This window comes from Photinus pyralis, unplaced genomic scaffold, assembly GCF_008802855.1.
Source record: "Photinus pyralis isolate 1611_PpyrPB1 unplaced genomic scaffold, Ppyr1.3 Ppyr1.4_LG4, whole genome shotgun sequence".
Taxonomy (NCBI): Eukaryota; Metazoa; Arthropoda; class Insecta; order Coleoptera; family Lampyridae; genus Photinus; species Photinus pyralis.
In genome coordinates this window covers 44,168,221-44,191,240 of record NW_022170511.1, presented here as the reverse complement: position 1 = coordinate 44,191,240, position 23,020 = coordinate 44,168,221, and the positions used below count along the sequence as shown (strand labels likewise).

Here is a 23,020-nt window from a genome sequence, read left to right as displayed (position 1 = left end):
TCTGAAAATGTGCCGATTAGCATAATGTCGTACAATAAAAATTCTTAATTTTTCTTAGTAAGGTCTGATTCATTCATTTCTTTGTAACTTAATGAATTTATTATTTGCAGGTTGTCTTCTGGACACCACTCCGAGACCTCCCGATGTACCACCAAGAAATCCAACCATGAATAGACTTAATGGGCGTTTAGCCTCACAGCCGTCTGCGCCCAATGAGGATTTCGAACCATCTTGTTTGGTGCGCACGCCGTCTGGCAATGTATATATACCGACAAATACGTTAAGTAAGCAAACTTTTACTTTGTTTATTCTCTACGTAGGTTTTTTAAGTCAACCATTTCACTATTCGTCACTAGTTACACTAAAACTAGTGACGTAGAATCGTTACCGTTGTGGGTAAAGCCACTACATGGGGCATGTTGCGACTAGTGTTCATTTGTGCGATTCTGTGACGCAAATCAGACTACTAATTTACATGTAACCCCGCTCTAAAGATAAAAGTTTAAGGGACCATGGTGTAGAGTCCCAATTTAAAAACATAATAAGCTATACTTCAAAAACAAAAGATGATATCGAAATATGGTCAAAATCGTTTCTAGGGTAGAAAGTGGAAACCAGAATGACATAAGAGAAAACTCGCCCGCATTAACGTCCTAGGCCCCACCTACACCAACTAAAAAGTTTCTGTATATGAAGGATTACTAAACGCTCTGTAAAACATACTTGAAAATCACGAATTTTTAAAATATTCCCATAGCCATCCAATATTACAATTTAGTAGTTTTGTGTAAGCTGTGTTCCTATTGGTGCAAGAATTTTTAAAGCATACCTTACTGCATCTTACAATCGGTACGTGATTGAGCTTTTTTAGCTCAGAAGTTACCCAAAAATAATTTCTCGTGTAATTTTCACTAAATCGTGGATTGTAAAAATAATCTAGAAACTGACACAACGATCCCCTAGGGCCTAGTTCACAATAATCATGCTAATAAGGGAAAATCTGTTTTAATGAAGACGATACAACACAAATCAAAGTTGCAATTTCACTGTTAGAATAAATGATATTAATTTTTACCGAATTTCAGTTAGTCAATCGAGGCGCCCAAAATGGAATATCCTTCTGGTGGCAAATTTGTAAATCCGCCACTGAGTATCCCATTGGCTGACCCAATGGTAACCAGCGCATCCGTCGACGTTTAGCTTATTCTCGATATATACCTGCATTGTAGATTTCTGACTGTGTCAATAAGGGCGTTCCACAAGGATCGGTGTTAGGTCCTTTAATATTTCTACTGTAAATAAACGACCTGCCGAATTTTATTCCTTCGTGGATGACACCACTATAGCTGAGCTTAGATAACATTCAAAGGCTCACCCAAGTAGAAGACGAATTAAATGACTAGTAAGCCAGAAGTCGTTTAAAATTAATCATGGAAAAAACAGTGAGTCTCCACTTTGACGAAAATAATATCCGTCCAAATGCTACGTAAAATGCCCGATGTATCCCAATTTTTTTAGGTAATGTTATGAACAACCAACTCACCTGGACTAATCACATTTCACTACGTATGGGAGAAGGTGAATGTCGTTCATTACGTTATCCATATTCTCGATAGGAAATCCCTATATGTATTATGCAGTGGCATTTTCATGGCGAATTCTCGGAACGTTTCGCGGGGGGAATTTTCTGTGGGCGAATTTACCTAGGATAATTAAAATTTACTACGCTTTCGTTCTGTAAAAAAACCTGATTTCCATTTCTTTAATTAACAATTACCTTACTTAATCCAAGCATGAATTCCCGTAAATTTTTTGAGTGTTTCGATTATGCTCCATTAATCATCACCAATAAAACCAGTATGCCAAATTATTGACAGAGTAGCTTCCTAGCTCAACGCAAATATTTAACAGTCTTACATCCTGCCAAAAGTCATATTAGTTTGTTGCCGTTTTATAACTAAACACCAAATTGCGCCCATAAGAACATTTTTGTTCACCTCGTACACAATTTAATGTAATTTCGATGTTATATTTTAAACGTTTATTAATTCTGGTCAAGTTTTTATTGGTAGGTACATAATTGAGAGTTGCTTTGTTTTGGATTCCTTCTATTGTTTTGTGCATCTTTTTCTTGCTACAGGACTCAACAAATTTTCCCTCTGCGATCTTTTAAAAAGTGATTAAAGCCCCAAGTCACGAAATTCGCGTCGTGTGTGTTCTTTTTTTAAGAAAATATTCTGCAATTGTTTCTCTTAGAACTAATTTTCTCGACAACGGCAATACATCCCAGATAAGATTGGATAATCTTACAATATTCCTTTTAACATGCTAGAAAGAAGGTATGTGAATATTCCAAATATCCATAGAACGTTCTACTGGCATATATACATATACTGAAAATACACTATTAACTGAGAACACACTATTAATTATATTCCATGATTTTTCGGTATTGGATATTCTGTTACAAAATTCCCTGGATCTACGGGGAATATTCGTTGTGTCATAACCACATGTCAAATATACGACACAAAATGTCTCTTTTAGGTAACTAGTTCGTTAGACATTGGTTTTGAATTAAAAATTATTTTTATTATAGGTCAATTATGCACTTGTAATGTAATGTAATAAAGTGACTAATATGCAGTTTACAGATCTTAGTTTATTTAGATGTCGCCACTACAAACATTTCCATTTAGTACGATATTTCATAGTGTATATCATCTCCAGGAATATTATGTTCCGTTCTTATTATAAGAGTTTAGTTCCTAATGCGCCTTACCTGTAGGTACTCATGGCATGGTCTTGTGGATTGTATTGTGTACTACATACCTATTCTAATAACTTTATGAATGTCCTGTAAATATTCATATTTCATACTTCCAAATTTCATATGTAGAGTAGTGGGTGTAAACCATGTTCTAAGAATATCGAGAAAAAATGGATACCGTTCTTTCAAGTTTATGTTCACAATTCGTACCCTTACATACGTCATATACAAAAGAATATTCTTTTAAGTTTATTCTCAGAATATCTGAGGTATTCCCATTCGCATCTAGGTATATTTAATACATGCTCAAATATACCTTTTTGAATGTCCCTCCCTGGTATATTACAGAAATATTCAATGTTATGTGGGATAGTCTGTGAAAACGCAATAAAATATACTTAGGTGTTTCTAAGTGTCCTGTACAAACAAGCTGATGGAGGCAATTCTTTGGTTTATTTTTTTGTGAGTACAGGGTGTTGAAATTTCAACATTTGTTCACTTTTTTCTTTATAGCTCCTGCAATTTCAAAGGTATTTAGCTCAAATTTGAAATAGTTATCCAATAGGGATGCCCAAGTCAAACGATTGTCAAAATTCCACCATTTGATGATACAGAAAACTAAAGATCCAGGGACCAAATCGTGAATCACGTATCTTATATTTTGCTTTTCTCGATTTGCCCTTGAATTTTTTTACTATAAATAAATGAAACACCCTGTATTTACAAATTTCTTACAAATTACATTCATTTACCTACATAGAAAATGCAATACAGGGTGTTTTTTTGGAAGCTTCAGAGAATTTAACATTTCTGCGAAAGTGAAATAGGTAGGTTTTTGAAAATCTGTACTTAGGCGTTACTCTGAAGGCCGAATCGATGTAAAATATGTTCAAAATGGTCGCACTTCCTGAAATATTTTATTGCATTTTTGGATTCTACGTGAAATTTCAGTTCTTTTGATACCCACATATCGATATCTACAATTTATGGTTTTTAAGTTATTTTGATTTTTAAAAAAAATGGATTGATTACTTGAAAACGGTTGTAGTTATGGTAACGCATTTTTAACAGTGCATAGAGAAAGATGTGTATTTAAAAAAAGTTAGGTTCCATACGACCGCTATGGATATCTAAATTTAAGAAATTTCAAAGACTAAAAACTTAGTTTTTTTAATGAAATGACCATTTTCTTACTATTGCATTAGATACGGAATCAAAATTGCAATATTTTAATATTACACGTTCCTATAGCTATCTATTATAGTTTCTGAATTGAATTGATACCATTTTTTTTGGATTTTGTTTTTAGTAGTCGGCCATGATTTTTGTGACAATCGAATTTTAAACAAATCATGGAAAAGGATTCTTTAATATACCTACTTGATTCTAATCTAAATAATTAATTAATAAAAAGCCAACAAAGTTATCAACTAATTGGAAAACACAAATTATATGAAGACAAGATCAAATTATTTTTTCTATTTCGGTGTCACAATGAAGACAGTGATTATAGTCGTTTTTTTTTGGTAACTCATCTCTTAAGTTGGCAGTTACTAGTTAGTACAAGTTAGGTACTTCGTTGGGTACTTCCATGTTTGAACTTCAAAATGCCAGTCTTACTACGCTGGCAACCTAAAACTTAACTGCATAAAAAGTGTTCCCAACATAAAACATGTTAGTTCTAATGTTCCCTATAGTTTCTGATAATGATTTTTTTAATTAAATTAAAGCACCGAAATAGAAAAAATAGTATGAAAAACGCGTGTTACAATGCTTTATTGTAATACTCCTATCTTGCGGACACTCGTGGCTACGCTTCGCGTCGCCACTCGTGCCACAAGATTGTCGTATTACAATAGGTCGCATTGTAACACTTGTCTTTCAATATACTATTAAAACACTCTCTCCTCTTCAACACATGCTCAAAATGAGCGCATTCGTGTTTCAAATACAATTCATTCCTTTTTCTTAAACGTTTTCCTGTAGAGTTTTGTATCACTTTATTCAATGGTTTGTAGTTTGTTTTTGATTTTAATATGGTAATATAATTAATAATTGTAATTCCTAATTAGAATTAATTTAGTTTTGGCGAAAAAACTTTAATTTGTTTTTTAACTTTGACATTTCTTTTCTCAATTTTTCTGTAATAAAACCTGGCACAATTTTTATACTTAGGCAACCAACCATACACGATCTAAAATGGCGGGGATTCGAATCCCTGCCGGAAAACTTGCACTTCAACGTTGCCATTTTAAATAACGTATGGTTAGTTGCCTAATTTCTTGAAAGTTGAAAGTTGCTTTGTAAAACGTCGACATTTGATGGAATTTTGACATGTCCAAAAAAACGGTGAGCTAGGAGCTACCCTAGCTCATGCTGGGAAATATTTTATTGCATTTTTGGATTCTACGTGAAATTTCAGTTCTTTTGATACCCACATATCGATATCTACAATTTATGGTTTTTAAGTTATTTTGATTTTAAAAAAATGGCGAATGTGGACGGTACCTTGATGATTGATTACTTGATAACGGTTGTAGTTATCGTAACGCATTTTTAACAGTGCATAGAGAAAGATGTGTATTTAAAAAAAGTTAGGTTCCATACGACCGCTATGGATATCCAAATTTAAGAAATTTCAGACTAAAAACTCAGTTTTTTTAATGAAATGACCATTTTCTTACTATTGCATTAGATAGAGAATCAAAATCGCAATATTTTACATGTTCCTATAGCTATCTTTAATAGTTTCTGAATTGAATCAATACCATTTTTTTTCGGATTTTGTTTTTAGTAGTCGGCCATGATTTTTGTGACAATCGAATTTTAAACAAATCATGGAAAGGATTCTTTAATATACCTACTTGATTCTAATCTAAATAATTAATTAATAAAAAGCCAACAAAGTTATCAACTAATTGGAAAACACAAATTATATGAAGACAAGATCAAATTATTTTAAAACCCTCTCTTCTTCAACACATGCTCAAAATGAGCGCCTTCGTGTTGCAAACACAATTCAATTCGTTTTCTTAAATGTTCTCCTGTAGAGTTTTGTATCAATTGTGATTCAATGGTTTGTAGTTTGTAGTTTGTTTTTGATTTTAATATGTTGATATAATTAATAATTGTAATTCCTAATTAGAATTAATTTAGTTTTGACGAAAAAACTTTAATTTGTTTTTTAACTTTGACATTTCTTTTCTCAGTTTTTGTGTAATAAAATCTGGCACAATTTTTGTACGTTGTAGGTTCACAGAAAAATAAGGTCATTTGAAAATTTTAGGTTGCTTTTTGAAAAAAAAAAATTCGATGCCGTTGCACCGATCCAAAATTTTTTTTCTAAAATCCGGCCCGGTCTTTTCCATTTCCTTATGCCTAATATACGTATCCAAAATTTGAACCGAATCCGTCGAGCCGTTACCTCGGAAAATTGACAACATACGTACGTATGATCACCGACGAAAGAAATGATAATCGGAAGCTTACTGCCACTTTGTAAACAACCATACACGATCTAAAATGGCGGGGATTCGTATGGGATGTGTGCACTGCGTTTCTTCCCACACGAATCCCTGCCGGAAAACTTACGCTTCAACGTTGCCATTTTAGATAACGCATGGTTCGTTGCCTAAATGGCAGTAAGTTTTCGATTATCGATTATCGATGGTTGTACATACAGACGGAAAAAAATATTCCTTGAACGTTGCTTTGTAAAACGTCGACATTTGATAGAATTTTGACATGTCCAAAAAACGGTGAGCTACCCCAGCTCATGTTGGGAAGCTAAAAAGAACGTGATAGAAAAACAACTAACCTAACTATGGAATTGAAAATACTAGTTGTTAGTAACCACCGCCCTTTTTGGATTTGAATTTTGGGGGACTGTTCAACAAAAGGGATAGTTTCTAATTCTATCAACGGTGACCAACGTATGATTGAGTGTAGGCAATTTTTCTTTTCCCACTGCTCCAAAAGGCATAGGGATAATTAATGAATATCATTTTAAGACACATTGCCTCTTCTCTTTTCTATCTAGACAGTGAGCTACAGTTTCGAAAACCCACGCCTATTTAAGCAAGCCATAATTGAGAAGATAAAAATTTCATTGAAACCCTTTACGCCTTTTCCGCTGAAGTTTAACATAGAGCAACAGTATAGTTTAGGATCATTATCGGATTCACTACCTACGCATACACGAAATAACATATGTAGGTGCCACAAAGAAATTTGATCAGATAATATACATGTAAAAAGGTAAGCTATTAAAAAACAACAATCGGTTGTAATGATACACATCTCGTCTCGTCTCAGAATGTTAATAGTGTACCTTCGTAACAATGTACCAATTTAACACCCACCATTTTTTTCCAGATCATTCAAAGAATCCAACAATGGATTATAAATCAAATTCATCGTGCAGTAGTCCTTCGAAAGATATGAAGAACTCTGATAGATGTGGTCTTCCATACGGGACCCCAGTACCAGTCCTACCCGTCCGCAATAATTTACGCCGCCCCAACTCCAGCCATTTTCCGCCGGCGAGTCGATTCCATTTTCAAAAAGGGCTCGCGTCTAAATGCAGCTGGAAGTGCACGGCGATATTTTTTGTAGTTCTTTCGATTGTTTTGATCGCAGCGTTAACGTACGTTTCGGGTAAGAAAGTGAGATCTGGTCGGCGATAACCGCTTAATTCTTTACTTGCAGCTTCGAGTTTATTAAACTGGTCATATCAGACGACAAAAACGTGTACAGTTTTAGTAGGCGAAAATTCGGAAGTTCCCACGTCGAAAACGACGACATCCGAAACAAATCTCTCAACGTCTAGCAAACCTCGACCCATGTCTGGAGGTAATCATCTTTTCATCTTCTCTAGGAAACGCAGAAATAGTGATAATACTCCGCATGCCTCTGTGTTCTTACACAATGTATCACACAATAATAATAACATAAGTGTTAACGGGCACGTTAGTAGTACGCATGCTAGTTTTGACCCATCGAACACAATTGCACCTTTGCATGACGTTAAATCCACCAGTTTATCGCTTGAAAATCTTAGCGTTGATGGTAGTACCGAAGAAACTACCACGGTAACAGAAGCTCCTTCAGAAACCACCACTGACATTAATTCGATTGAAATTACGACTGAAACTACAGAACGGAGTTTCCAATCTGAAATAGCCGACTTAGATCTAATGCAACACGACTATCCCGTATATTCCTATGGCGATGAAGAAATTGAAATCGTCAAACTGGGCGAACAAGCGAAATCTGTACACAACAAGACCGTTGATACTGGGATGCATGCTGGTACTAACCCTATCCCTAATACAAATGTGCTTCAACTACCATCACTAAACACTTCTAATCTTTTCATTAATGTATCGATCGGTGCCCAGTCCGGTGCGAGCCAACCTTTCTATGTGTTATCGCTATCCATACCGACAGTTGGTGATAAGTATCCCGAAATTAATCTCCATCCGCAATTAGAGCCGGCTAGTTTAATGCAAAAACCCAAAGAGAACGAGCCGCAAACTAACAACGCGAGTGTTGCGATTAATAAAGAAGAACCACACCCGCATTGGGGCGGTCAATGTAGATGCTCTTGTCCGTGTTTAGATGATGACAACGTTTTTGCAGAGAATGAGACCGATACCGACGTGCTAGACGTAGAGAACACTACGAGTAGCACGGAAGACGCTACCACGTATACGGATACCACGCCGGAAGTGACTAGCACCGAAACCGTTTCTTCCGATGTTAGTAGTATGAAGTTACCTTGTCTTCCTACCATTCTTATACTTGAAGGTAGGGTTGTGTCGTTTTAAATGTGCTTGCGCCAACTAACCGAGTTTAGTATTTCATTGCACTATTCTAACTTAATGTCATGCATGACCAACGCACTTATTGTCCTTTCTTAGTAGGTAGTGGTAGTTTGTGATGCGATTATTCGTTGAGAATCTACTAATTGTAGCGATGAAGTCTTTGTAATCAAAAAAACGGTACTCCTTTGCATAAGTTTCACTATAATACAGTCATATGATATGGAAAACCAATGGATGTGCACGACATATCGTTTTACATATTCTAAACATCAGTCTTGATACCTTACACTCCCCCTTTTTTTTTTACGTAATCTCTCATACAAAATGAACCAAATTTAAACAGCCAATCTGCTAGAGCTAGTACCGGAGCTCAAAATAGGTCTTTATTGATATTTGAAACAATTATGCTAACCCTCCTCCCATTACTACTCGAGCTTACTTATGATTTGTCGCTGTTGTCCGCTGACCGCATCCAAAGTCAAGGTTCTGGAACAGCCTTCTAGACAAATATTACTAATATTAGTTTTCATTTTGATTATTGGAATCAATCTGATGATGACATGGTCATTATCAATGCTTCTTTTGTTCTGTTAATTGTCTCTAATCGTCTGTCGCGTCAAGGAGTTTGGGTAAGGGCTCAAAATTACCTACTTTTTAATAACTGCGTAACGTTACAGTCCCTTAGGGCTTAGATCAATGATTAACGACATTAAGACTAGCTCGGGATTGGTGGAAAGAAAGTCACTAACCAATAAAAATTATGTATCCCCAAGGTTGAGTGGAAGAGCAGACACGGATGATATCCCTGTCTGAATTCCGCCATTTAGACAGGCCCTGTATAGAAATTGTCTATTGAAGTCATTTATTATTATTATTATTATTATTTTAAAAATGTTCTGCCATTTTGTGGGCGTGGGTAAAGTTACTCAATAATTGAGTGGGAATTACTTTTCGAGAGGTCCGGTCTGAGAGTACGGTTTCCAAGGTATTCGCGGTTTGATATCGAAGGTATTCCCGTTGGATCAAAAGTTTGATCAGCTTCAAGAGTCCGAAATGTCCATCGTTTTTCCGAGACTGTGGTGTGAATGTTATCGGGTCCTGCCAGGTTGAGACGCGTTCGGAGTTCGCATCCCAAGAACCGTTGCGCTTTGGAGGCTGTCCAGTGGTGGTAGTGTGGCGCCTTACGGAATTAGCATAGGAATTGGCTAACCGGTTCCTTTCGTAGTTCCCATAGCATAGGTATAGAGTGTCTTGAACCGTTTGAACATAGCGCCCTGCTTGTCTATTGGTGGATGGATGATACGGTGCTGTCCGTTTGTGGTATTTCACGCCACTGCTTTTTAGGAAGATCTTGAACCTCTCGGCGATTGTCCATGTCGATGCCTCGCCAAATAACACAAAAGAACGTGCCATTTTGACAATTCCGATTCGTTGCGGTGGAACTACCACTCGATGCCCAATATTAGGCAGTTTTATTTTACCTCAGGTGCCTTGAATTTGTGCCGGGAAAGATCTTGTCCCTCCGTTGGATGTTGGAGTTGGATGATTCTGGCGAGGTGAGGATCCTTCTGGTTTCGAGTGCGATGATTTCAGATGTGATCGGAAGCTGCCGGTTAACTGCGAATATGTCAAAATCGTCCTGCACCTCTTCACTTTCTGGCGAAGTTGAGCTTTGGTTCTGGTTGGTGGAGGATAAAAAGGGGTACTCTGGAACAGTAATCGGCATTTACGTTTTGTTTTGACGCCTTGAAGATGACGTCTTAGTTGAAGCGCGACTAATGCCCACCGGACTGGAAGCGACTTTTCGTGATGCAGAATCGCGTCAAAGGTTTGTGATCCGTGATCAACGTAAAATGGCGCCTAGCATATGCAATCGGTCGTTCTTACCCGTTGCTGAGTTGATGCGAAAGCACTGCTCCCAGTCCTGTTTTGATGGCATCTGTTGTGTGAGTATCTTTGGTGAGATTAGAGCATTTTTTAATATCTTCATAGGCGTTGTCGTCCTCTGGTGTCCCAACGAATGGATCTTTCAGTAACAAATATCCCTAAGTGGCCGGTCAGTCTTTGAAAGGTTAGAGATGTAGGTGGCCTTACCCAAAAATAACTGGAGTTCTTCTGGTGACTTTGACTTGGGCGCATCTAGTACAGGTCTGAATAGGCATCTGCTTGTGAACGCCATTTGCGTCGATTTTATGACCCAGGAATTCCAAGATGGACTCACACTTCGCTTGGTTGATCTTAAGACCACGTTGGCGGAAACGCTCCAGTGTTGCGGGTTCGAGTCTGCATCAGTTTTCCAAAACCGTTGGCAAATGCTATAATTTCGTCGAATAAACTTACAACATTGGAGAGGTCCTACATCACCATTTCCATTCGGCGCTGCCAGAAAGCGGGAATGTTGGCTGCACGATATATGGCACGGGTTGGGCAAATTAGACTACATGTTGGGGTATTAAGCGTCAAGGCGTGGCTGAATTTACCCGTGGATTGAGATTAATAGCTGCTCGTGATTCTTAATTTTTCTTTCTTCTTTATGATAATATGTACTGTTGTTTACGCCTACTCGGAGTAGGCTACCTTCTTGTAGAATCCCGATGGCGTCGATTTCCTTATTGTAAGCTGCTCACAGGGCTACAGGAACATCGCCTGCTTTCGAAAAGATGAGCGTGGTGCCATCTTTCCGCTGAATTTTTGCAGGTGAGCCACTGAAAACGTCGTAGCAATTGAGGATGACACCGAGCTCTTTCTGCTGGTTTGGGGACAGGTTGGTCAGTTTGTGGATTGACCGTGGTTGCACAAACTGTGAGATCTACTCTCACCCAAGAAGCGCTTCGAATGCATCATCGACGATGGAAAGGTCGAGATTCATCCTGGAGGTGGTACGGAAAAATCTTACCGATGCAATTGATGCGATGGCCTAATCTCTGCTTGCTCATCATGTGCAAGGAGCACTGGTGTTCATCTTGACTGTGTTGCATCTATGGTGGCATGTATAAAATTCTTCCCCATAGACTGGGATCTGATAAGTTCGACTCTGTTCTTCGGTAAGCTGGTGCGCCCTTCGTTGCTTGGGTTTAGACTCTGTTCTTCGGTAAGCTGGTGCGCCCTTCGTTGCTTTGGTTTAGACCTGCAGTCCATGGCAATATGTTCTTACCACACTTCAGACATTCTGCATCCAGAAACTTACACTGGTGCCAGTGATGGTTCTCGCCACACACAGCGCATGTAACTCGACGACTGTATATTGGTCGTCTGTGAATTTTGGTCGGCCAAACCTTTGCCGTCGGTTTATAAACCTTATGGCATTTTTACTCACTGCTTTTCATAAGCAATTCGATTGGTCAAGTAAGGATTTGTTGCGACTCCTTTCGTCTGCGATGTTACGGGTGGCTTCAAGTGCGTACGCAATCTCGTACCCGGCGGTTTTCGAGAGATGATCTTGTAAACACATTCCCTTCGATTCAAGGCCTTTCCGTAGCTGTTCGGTCGACATGCGGTGTAAAAAATTACCCTACTCGCAGTATGTTGGTCCTTTTGCATCAACCGATCGATTCTCATGCCATCTACTAGTAAATGTCGCGGAATTTTTTTCTTTCTGCATATTTGTTTCGAATGGCGTCAAAATGATTGGTCAATCTTGATTGGATCTCTCTGTATGAGAGAGTTTCCGGATTGTTAGGACTCACTAGGATTTTCAAAGGCTCCTGTAGTTCGATGCCCATGTAGATGCGTCAATGTTCACCGTCTGGTACCTTACTCAAGCCAAGTGCACAAGTAAATCGCGTGAAGTAGTCCGATATACCCAGTTGTTCCGTTAGCAGCACGATACGGTGGCATCGGGAATTATGGTGGTCTGGGTTGAGGAGATAATGTTCCTTCATTCATGCTCCTTGTCTGAACCTCCTGCCATCTGGTGAATGTCGCAGAATTTTATGCTTTCTGCGCACTTGTTTCAAATGGCGCCAAATTTGATGGTCAATCTTGATTGTATCTCGCTGTATGAAAGAGTTCCGGATTGTAGAATCACGGATAGCGGCAACAATCATCCCCGAAAGCGTTTGAAGAGGTTCCGCTGATAACTCTTATGCCATGTCGATCTTTGTTGTGCACTACACTAACGATAACGGTTTTTTTTTAATATCCCACTTCTGATAATACAAGTTTGAACTTTTAACTTTTATGTGACAACTTTTAGTTTTTACTGGCACTAGGAGATGGCAGGCTATGATAATACAGTACTATGGATACTCCTTGAACACAAGATCCCACATGAGGTCAACCATCACTTATTTGTTTACTGAATGAATGAATGAATGAGATACATTTTTTAGGAATCTTAATATGTAAGCACCCATTATTGCAAATGGGTTGCCTAAAAAAATTAAATCGAGACTACGCTTAATTAAAATATTTCTATCGGCTTCTAATGACATGGAAAGAGCGCATGCGCACTCTGTTACATCGATGCTTACACCACGGGCAGCTGTTACGTTGCGCCCTCTTTCACAGGGAATAATACACATATTTCTCTGTCGTGCGTTACTTAGTTCCGTGTGAAAGAGAAGGATGCAGCGTAACAGCTGGTCGTGGTGTACGAATTGTTGTAAGAGGGTGCGCATGCGCTCTCTCCATGAGATAGAAATAGAACTAGAGAATTTGGGTAATCTTTTTTAGGCAACCCATTTGCAATGTGTTTGTTTTCATATCAAGATTGCTAAAAAAATGTATCCTTACGTGGAATCTTAGCATAGGTACCTATGCACTGAGTTACTGCATTCTGTTAGGCGGTTTCAGGTTAGTGCAATATGAATCAAATTATATGTTACTCTTTTTCAATGAAGAAGTTTATTTTTCTGCTGTTACCACCCTCTTTTGGTAAATCTAATTTATTTTTTTCTTTGACCAATCAGAAAGTTGAATCATGATTGTAAGTACACTCTGAGAGTATAAGATGTCATTTAACAGTCCGAAGGCAATACGAGAAAATTTGAATTCTATAAGCCAACGTAGTTCCTGAGTGCGAGGTTGAGATTAGGTTAACGTACTTAATCCCATGTGTTATAAATAAACGCTTTGCAGGTATAATCATCGCTATTACATTACTCTTGTAAATTGCGAATCGCTTTATTAGCCGCATTTCTTAACAATCGTCCTAGCTTCTGCTTAATTTAATATTACTAATGTATATTCCCTTCTTCTTTAGGTGGACGAACATTTCCGGCTCAGTCCTTCCCACCGGACGGCACCACGTTTTCTCAAATATCGTTAGGTCAGCGTTTATCAAAAGAGATTTTACCTTATAGTTACTGGAACATGCAGTTTTATCAGTCGGAAGCCGCGTACGTTAAATTCGATTATAACATTCCGCGTGGTGCCAGTATAGGCGTTTACGCCCGAAGAAATGCGTTACCGACGCACACTCAGTATCACATATTGGAGGTTTTGAGCGGATTTAAAGCTCGCACGACCAGAGCGTCACATGTGAGTGCGATTATTGTGCACTCTCCACTTTTTGCACTAAAGCTATAATTTCTTCAGCCGTCGGTGCGTAAGGAGGTCACGCATTATATGGAGCAGGGGCACTGGTTTTTGTCTTTGTACAATGACGACGGTGACGTTCAAGAGATCGCGTTCATTGCCACAGTTGCCGACGATATGACCCACAATTGTCCGAATGGGTGTAGCGGAAAGGGCGAATGTTTAATGGGGCACTGCCAATGTAATCCCGGCTTCGGTGGCGATGACTGTAGCGAAAGTAAGTCTTAACTTTGCACGCCTGATGCGATTGGCACACTAACGCTTAGCATGACTAAAACTCTCGTTATCAGGTGTATGCCCCGTTCTGTGCAGCCAGCGAGGGGAGTATATTAACGGTGAATGTCAATGTAATCCAGGATGGAAAGGCAAGGAATGCTCCTTGAGACATGATGAATGCGAAGTGCCCGATTGCAATGGGCATGGTCACTGTGTTAATGGAAAATGCGCATGCGTGCGTGGTTATAAAGGGAAATTTTGTGAAGAGGGTGAGGAAACTTGTCTAATTAACAATATGCATGCACTTTACTAATTATCACTTTATAATCGACTTGGGCGGCATGAGTACCTAATCATCATCTTTTGTTTATTAGTCGACTGTCCTCATCCGACATGCTCAGGGCACGGCTTCTGTATAGAAGGGACCTGCTTCTGTAAAAAAGGATGGAAAGGCTTAGACTGCGGAGAGACCGACAAAGAGGCATTACAGTGTCTGCCCGACTGTTCCGGGCACGGAACGTTTGACTTAGAAACACAGACTTGTACCTGTGAATCTCGATGGTCGGGTGACGACTGCTCAAAAGGTAAATTAAATTCATTTTCCAAGCATGTGATTGGGTTTCTTTGCAGAACTGTGCGATTTAGACTGTGGTTCTCACGGTCGTTGCATCTCAGACACGTGCCAGTGTGAGCCGGGGTGGACAGGCGACTACTGCAATTTGAAACAATGCGATGCGCGGTGTAACGAGCACGGTCAGTGCAAGAACGGAACTTGTTTATGCGTGACCGGATGGAACGGAAAGCATTGCACTCTCGAGGGTTGCCCTAACACTTGCTCGTCTCACGGACAGTGCAGGTTTAACGCTGAGAATTCGTGGGAGTGCCGCTGTGATAGCGGCTGGGACGGAAAGGATTGTAGCGTGCTTCTCGAACAGAACTGCAGCGACGGCCGCGATAATGACAAAGGTAACGTTCGCCTTATTTTCCTCACTACACCATGGCTTGCCCTTTTCAGATGGATTAGTCGACTGCGAAGATCCCGAGTGTTGCTCGAACCATCTTTGTCGAACCTCACAGTTGTGTGTGTCTGCCCCGAAACCGATAGATATTCTTCTGCGCAAACAACCGCCGGCGATTACGGCCTCGTTCTTTGAGCGTATGAAATTTTTGATCGACGAGGGCAGCTTACAGAATTACGCCCGCCAGGAGACATTTAACGAAAGGTATGTGGAAAGTGCCTGAATTTTATTTTGCTAATCTTTTTTAATGGTTTTTGGTGTACTAACGTTTATATGTCGAACATTTATAGTACCAGCATTGTTGTGCCCTACGTCACACTTTCCCATTTTTGCTGTTCAATTTCATACAATCACCTCTTTGTGTTAAGTGTTATTTTGTTTTTGTGAAAAGTTCAATCCACAAGTCTCAATTTGAACAAAAAAAATCTCGGATCACACTTTTAACATTGCAACTTTTCTTATTCTTGCTGCTCAGCGTATTTTGGAATCACTTCAATACAAGGTAAGGCTAGTGCAGTTTTCGGTAATGGAGTTTAGTCATTTAGATAGGTTGACGCTTGCTCATGCCTGTTTCACTTTGTTTTATCCACTTGTGTTTGTGACTTATTATTTTGCTTAATTTTGTCTTTTGCATAAACGGCATGATCGAACATAAGTAGTGGTATATGTACAACACACAACATCAATAAACATGCGCTCACCATTGATCGCATTTTCTGTGTACTCTACGTCATATCGTTCTTAGGTATAATTGTAATTCATTTTTGCTAGTAGAACTATGTAAGCCAATTCTTTTTAAATTAAACAATATTTGATTATACAGGGTGCCCATTATGTATGGAATGTAGCTCAGATTAACAAATCTGAGGAATATAGTATATATCTAGATAAATATCGACTGTTTACAATGTTTTCTATATGAACAAATGAATAACGAAAAACAATTGAATTTTTTTTTTTAAATCAACGCACATATTCATATTCATATTCATATTTTTTATTTGTGTTGAATATACATAAAGTATTTACACACGTCACAATAAAAGCAAGAGATAACAATCAGATATAACACACTTAAACAAAACATTTAGACTCTAAAAATTCTCTGGTAGAGAAGAATGCTTTTCCGATTAGCCACTTCTTTACTGTACGTTTGAAGTTATCATACTTCAAAGTTGTTATTTTGTCGAGAAGATGATTATAATAATTAATAGATTGCCGACAATGACTGTTTAGGGTTCTTGTTAGTCGGTATTGGTTTGTGTACAACTTATTTTTTGATCGGGTGTCATGAGAGTGTAGATCTCTATGTTGTAAGTACTGGTCTTTCCTGGTATGTACATATAGAACGCATTCTAAAATATATAGTGACGGAAAAGTAAGGATTTCGAATTTTTTAAACAAATCTCTACAGTTATCTCTGTATCCGACATGACCTAGAATTCTTACCGCTCTTCTCTGTAGACTAAATACCCTATGACTATCTGCTGCGTGACCCCATGCAAGTACAGAATAAGACATTACAGAATGACAGAGAGCAAAATAAACAGATTGCAGTACCTTACTAGATAAGTACCTCATGTTGCAACACTTTTAAGATATATATATTTTTGGCTAGTTTTTGAGCCACTGTATTAACTTGGTGATCCCATTTTAAATGTGCGTCGATAGTAACACCTAAAAATTGTACGCTATGTGTGTCACTTTCATTAAGCTCATTTGATAGAAATTTTTTTCTCTTTTCAATGACCTAACACGTTAGCATTTGTATTTCAAGCTTTTTGTGAGATTATGCCACTGCCTTGCAGCGTTGAGTAAAGGATTAGGGTAGAGGCGCAACGTATGTAATATGGAATGCGTCCACTGCTAGTTTCGAAACTTATACGTCGCCACGAGTTAGTTGGTTCCGAGAGTTATGAATGATCGTCGTTCGATGTGCATCTCTCACCGAAAAACGCGAGGATGCGATTGCTCGGCTTTGAGCATAGGTAGCAGGGCCGACTCAAGGCAAAAGTTACACGTAAGCGTGCACAAAATTTGCGCCTCTCTAATGGGAATTTTTGACAAGCATGTTTTTAAAAATACAGGGTGGTAATTATTGTCATGCAGATATTTCAGGGGGTGAAAGTAAGAAAAAAATGCAAATATGTGCGTGGTGTAAAGGGCGTCATTTTCGTTATACAGGGTTTCAATTTTTCTCGTATTTTGCGTTGCCTCTCTTATGTTCTGGGATAATTGTTTCAAATTTGATACATCAATTATTTTTTAAAATCTACAAACTCTAGATACAATTTCAAAATAGTTAGTCGCGGTGTACAGGGTGCACTTTTTCTTTTCCACCCATATATACCAAGTAGGTCACAGTGGCGTACGTAGAAATGTATTCTGGGGGGGGGGGGGGGGGTTAAACAGGCGAAAAATATTAGATTAGAACGGTATTTTATTTCTTACTGCTGACAGGCCCCTTTATTGCTTTTGCTTTAATTAGTCACGAAAACTTTGAATAATAGGTATATTTATGGGGAAAAAACCAATTTCGACAAAAAATTCAAAGGGTTGTAACTTTTGATCTAGTAGTCCGATCTTGGAACTGTTTGAAATTATGGATTCTACAGGCCACATTCTATAAGAAAATATTTTTTTCCCGTCGATCTGAGGCAATTTTTTTTCTGGGCAAAAAAAAAGGCAGTTATTACCTTCCTTTTTTACCAAAAATCGATTGCACCAAAATTTCTCGGGAAAAAACTTTTTCTTATTAATTTGGGTGCGTAGAATCCAAAACGATTCGTACTTTTTCGATTAGACGTCTCCATCAAAAGTTATGGGCAAAAAACCAATTTCGACAAAAAATTCAAAGGGCTGTAACTTTTGATCTAGTAGTCCGATCTTGGAACTGTTTGGAATTATGGATTCTACAGGCCACATTCTATAAGAAAATTTTTTTCCGGGTCGATCTGAGGCAATTTTTTTTCTGGGCAAAAAAAAGGCAGTTATTACCTTCCTTTTTTCCCAAAAATCGACTGCACCAAAATTTCTCGGGAAAAAACTTTTTCTTGTTAATTTGGATGCGTAGAATCCAAAACGATTCGTACTTTTTCGATTAGACGTCTCAATCAAAAGTTATGGGCAAAAAAAATTCCTGTTTTTAAAATTTAAAATTCTTATTTTCGTCATTTCGTGAAAGGCAGGACGCAGGTACCCCCCCTCAGTAGCAGTACTAAGTACCTGATACCTATTTGTTATTTTGTGCATCATTGTAGCGAATTGCCGATCGATGCCGAATAGCCAAATCGTTGACTGCTAACACTGATCACTCACTGAATAGTGAATACTGAATACTACAGAATATTTAGATTTTAGTGACTTTAGACTTTAACCAAAACCAAAATTGCTCTCTATATATACCTATTATTGCCTTTATTTTAAAGTGGGCGGAGCGGATAGCGGAGTATTACCTAAATACCTAATAGCTATGATGATAACTCAATTCTTCTGGGGGGAGGGAGATATATCCTCTTCATCCCCCCTCGTAAATACGCCACTGGTAGGTCAATAATTTAATAACCTTATTGTCTTTTGATACGTTTCATGACGCTCACGAAACAAATCGTATTTATTTTGTTACATACAAAATTGCAGATTAACTCACGTTTTGGCTCATATAGGGTGTCCAACGACAAGAATAATTTCAAAATAGTTATCTGGATTCGCTATGCCTTATACAGTGCTATTTATTAAGACGTAGGCATATGGATTTATGTGTATTGTTTCCTATGTCTGCTTTTAAATGACAAAATCTCTTCTGAAGGGCCCCTAATTTTATGCATCCAAAATCACTTTTTAAAACAAATAAACATCTGGCTGTCAAATTAATTAATTTGAGTATTGTTGCTTTGGCTTAACAGAAAATAAATCTTTTACGCTCCTTAAACTGTTTCCGGCACTATACCAATCGATTCTATCAACTTCTTCTTCAGTTACATTACATCGCACACGAACGAAAATAAAAATACGGAAGCCAAAGCGAAAATATTCAAATTAATTAATGTGACTGCCAGATCTTTATTTGTTTTAAAAAGTTATTTTGGTTGTATAAAATTAGGCGCCCTTCAGAAGAGATTTTGTCATTTAAAAGTAGACATAGGGAAGAACAATACACATAAATCCATAGAGTAAGTGGTTGGTAATTCTATGCATAAATCCCTATGTCTGCGTCTTAATAAATGGCACTGTATAATATTTAATAACTGCTGTTAAAAATTATACACAGCGTTCTCATATAACGAAAACGCTTTATTAAAATGTTCCAATAATTGATATATTGTTAGTGCAAATTCGTCTGATGGACGTTTCAAAAATTTTATGTTACTATCGCAAGCATAATCTATATGACGTAAATAATTCTTGTTTATTTATTAGTTATTCTTTGATAATTTTTGGATGTAAATAGTGATGCCGCCAAGTCTCGTCTCGTCTCGTCTCGTCTTGTCTCGACAAAGACGGGACTAACCATCAGTCTCGGCGAGAGTCACGAAGTTTTTTTTTTAAATTTTAATCAAGAAAATCCATTGAAGTAACCCGAATTCCAATTGTTTACATAAATCCTTCCAGACTTTACTGATTTGGGACATAATTATACCATAGGTGTTATATACAAGTGTAATTTTTCTTAAATCCAGGAAGCCTTCGACAGCTTTATTTTATTTTATTGGCGGACAATTGATTTATTAAACCTCTGTACCATCATCAATAGCAGTAGGTATATGTCTACCTGACTCAAATAATGGTAATTGTCTATACCTACGGAAAAACAAGATTTGGTTATAATACTTAATAGGATCCCGCGGATTCCTTTATATTAAAAGCCCTTTGTATTTTCACAAGTCTATGGCATTAAATCCAATTGTTTCTATGGATAGGGTGGTATAATAATATTTAATGTCCAACAGAAAAAAATACATTTTCCAATTACAGGACAACAACAGATTAATATGTATAGAGTACAAAATAATATAAAGAAAATGAAACGAAATTCTAACCTTATACAGTGTGTAACTTAGTAGTACCTACGCAAAAATCCATGAATAACAATAAAAGAAAATAATTAAATAAACAGATATACCAAAACATGTAATGCAATCTAAGGGGTAAACAAAAATTATTAACTAATACGTAATATAACTAACCATTTCGAGTAATGTGGAATGAAATAAGTCAATATTCGGGCAAATTGAATCAAATAATTTACATGCGTTTACAATAGGAGATTTGTATAAAATATTTGTGCGAGGTGAGTAGTTCTAGAGAATGAGACATTGAAACGAGTATTGTATGAAGGAATATGAAAATTAATGGATGACAACAAATAAGGTGCATCCAATTTATTGTGAATAATGTTATGCAGAAAAGTAAGGCAGGCAACTTTCCTCCTGCTTTCGAGGGAGCTAAAATTGTACTTAGATAGCAAGAGGTCATGGTTGAACCCGCGAACAGGATAAACTCGTTCCTCCGTAAAATACAGCATTTTTAAGAACCGTCTTTGGATAGATTGGATCATGTTGATGTGCACTTTGTGGCGAGGAAACCAAATCACACAGCAGTATAATTCGAGTTTGCTACGCACAAGTGCAAAGTATAATGTTTTCAGCGAATCCAATTCTGTGAAAGACCTTGTATTGCGCACAATGAATCCAAGGGTACGCATCGCAGAACGACACAAAGTGGTATAATGATGCGTAAAAGTAAGTTTATGGTCAAAATAAATACCTAGATCTTTGACAAGATCTGTGCGATCTAGCTTAATTGAGTCAAGGAGATAACTAAACTCGATAGGTTGATTTCTTTTTGTATACGAGACCACTTTACATTTAGATACATTCAGAGGCAACTCATTAGTACAACACCAGTGAAGAACTAAATTAAGTTGCTGTTGGAGGAATAAGCAATCTTGCACTGAATTAATTGAACAAAAAATTTTTAAATCGTCTGCAAAGAGGAGCTTGTTGCAAGTAATTGTATCTGTAAGGTCATTAATAAATAGTAAAAATAATAGGGGCCCCAGGGTGGAACCTTGCGGGACACCCGATGTGACAGTAATCACGCCTGACACATGATTATTATACACTACACGTTGGACTCTGTCTCTAAGGTATGTTTTTAAAAACACGTTGGACTCTGTCTCTAAGGTATGTTTTTAAAAATATAGGTATAGTGACTCAATTTCGAACAGTGGTTACAACCGGGTATCTCGTTTTTGATTGGTAGTTCGTTCTTGATTGGTAGTTCGTTCTGGTCGCCATATTGGGGCTAAAATGCTATAGGTACTATAGTATGAGTTTACTCTTTTCTTTGTGTTCTTGCTAAATTGACATATCCAAATACAGGTACTGTAGGTATAGATACAAATTTACCGGGCAGTTAAGACCATACAAGTACGATTTTACAAAATAACTTGGACAGATTATCTTTAAGTATTTAAGTAACAAACAGTTCAGTGAGACTTTCCTACCTAGTTACATTACGTCCAGATACATTTTATGAAAGCTAATATTTTTTAGCTGCAGAATGGTAAAGCAAATCCTTAAAATACGCATAATTATGTTTCGTGATTAGCAGATAGATTATTATTTGTCATGCCTTCGTTGTGCCTTTTATATGCTCTACACCATTTTTGGATAGTATGGAGAGACGAGACGAGACTGAACCAGGGCGAGATGAGACTTTGACTTGGTCTCGTCTCGCGGCAACACTAGATGCAAAGGTCACAGTTAAACTTCAGGTCCATTTTATAAATTAAGTAACCAGCAACATATAGTACACTGGGCACGTTTCTAAAGTTGCCGCTAAATTTCTATTTATGGATTCCCTTGTGTCAGAGTTGGAGATCATAAGTAACGTAGTTGTATTTCACTAATTTTTATTAAGAAATTAATTGGTCGCGATCGATTTCGGACGAGCTTCGTCCATCATCAGGACCAATTAATTTCCTTAATAAAAATTAGTGAAATACAACTACCCTTAACTTTAGCAACAACACTAATTAAAAATGGAGCAATTCATCAACAATATTGAAGATCAAATAGCTTTGGTCTTCCACCACCCGTCATCGGATATTGTCGGCATTCGTGATGGGCTCATTTGTAGGTTACAATCATCAGATTCGTCATAGGGCTTCCTGAATTGCCAATCTCGAGAACTTCCGCTGCAATCCAATTTCCGGTCCACACAAGCCATTTGAAACTAATGTTCATATTTTGTTCTATGAATTTTAAATTGGCGCACTGTGGGCGTATCCCCCGTCTGTTTCTAACCACAGAAGAAAATTTTCCGCGTGGATCTTGATTTAAAGATCCTCTTGCTAGATATTTCCCACCCCACCCTTTAAATGATTCCACAGTAAAACGCGATGGATTTCAATGGAATCCATCCAAAGCAATAAATGTTCAATGTTGTTTCTACTTTATTTCCCTTCGAATGGATTTTGAAAATACTGGAATGCCCAGTTTCGAGTAATGTTTTGAGTTTTAAATTAAATACGGACAAAGGAAAGCTAAAAGAAATTCCAAATTGTTTTCCGTTACTTCATTTGTTTTTCTGGATAAAAATCAACTGAATGCCGGGAAATAAAATGGTTAAACAACTTTCATAAGAGA

At 37.6% G+C, this 23,020-nt stretch overlaps 1 protein-coding gene across 8 annotated transcripts in view; it reads left to right on the top strand.

Annotated features, from left to right (window-relative positions):
- Positions 1-23,020, top strand: part of LOC116167613 (teneurin-m) — a 93,575-nt gene that overhangs the window by 49,596 nt on the left and 20,959 nt on the right. For 2 of the 8 annotated variants that reach the window (XM_031483007.1, XM_031483011.1), the window contains 11 exons: positions 111-284; positions 7,145-7,426; positions 7,478-7,621; positions 8,411-8,578; positions 13,799-14,076; positions 14,134-14,350; positions 14,424-14,618; positions 14,724-14,933; positions 14,980-15,315; positions 15,365-15,572; positions 15,844-15,870. In XM_031483007.1, the coding sequence (XP_031338867.1) occupies positions 111-284; positions 7,145-7,426; positions 7,478-7,621; positions 8,411-8,578; positions 13,799-14,076; positions 14,134-14,350; positions 14,424-14,618; positions 14,724-14,933; positions 14,980-15,315; positions 15,365-15,572; positions 15,844-15,870 (2,239 nt within the window). The other 6 variants (XM_031483009.1, XM_031483010.1, XM_031483008.1 and 3 more) reach the window with 6 other exon arrangements.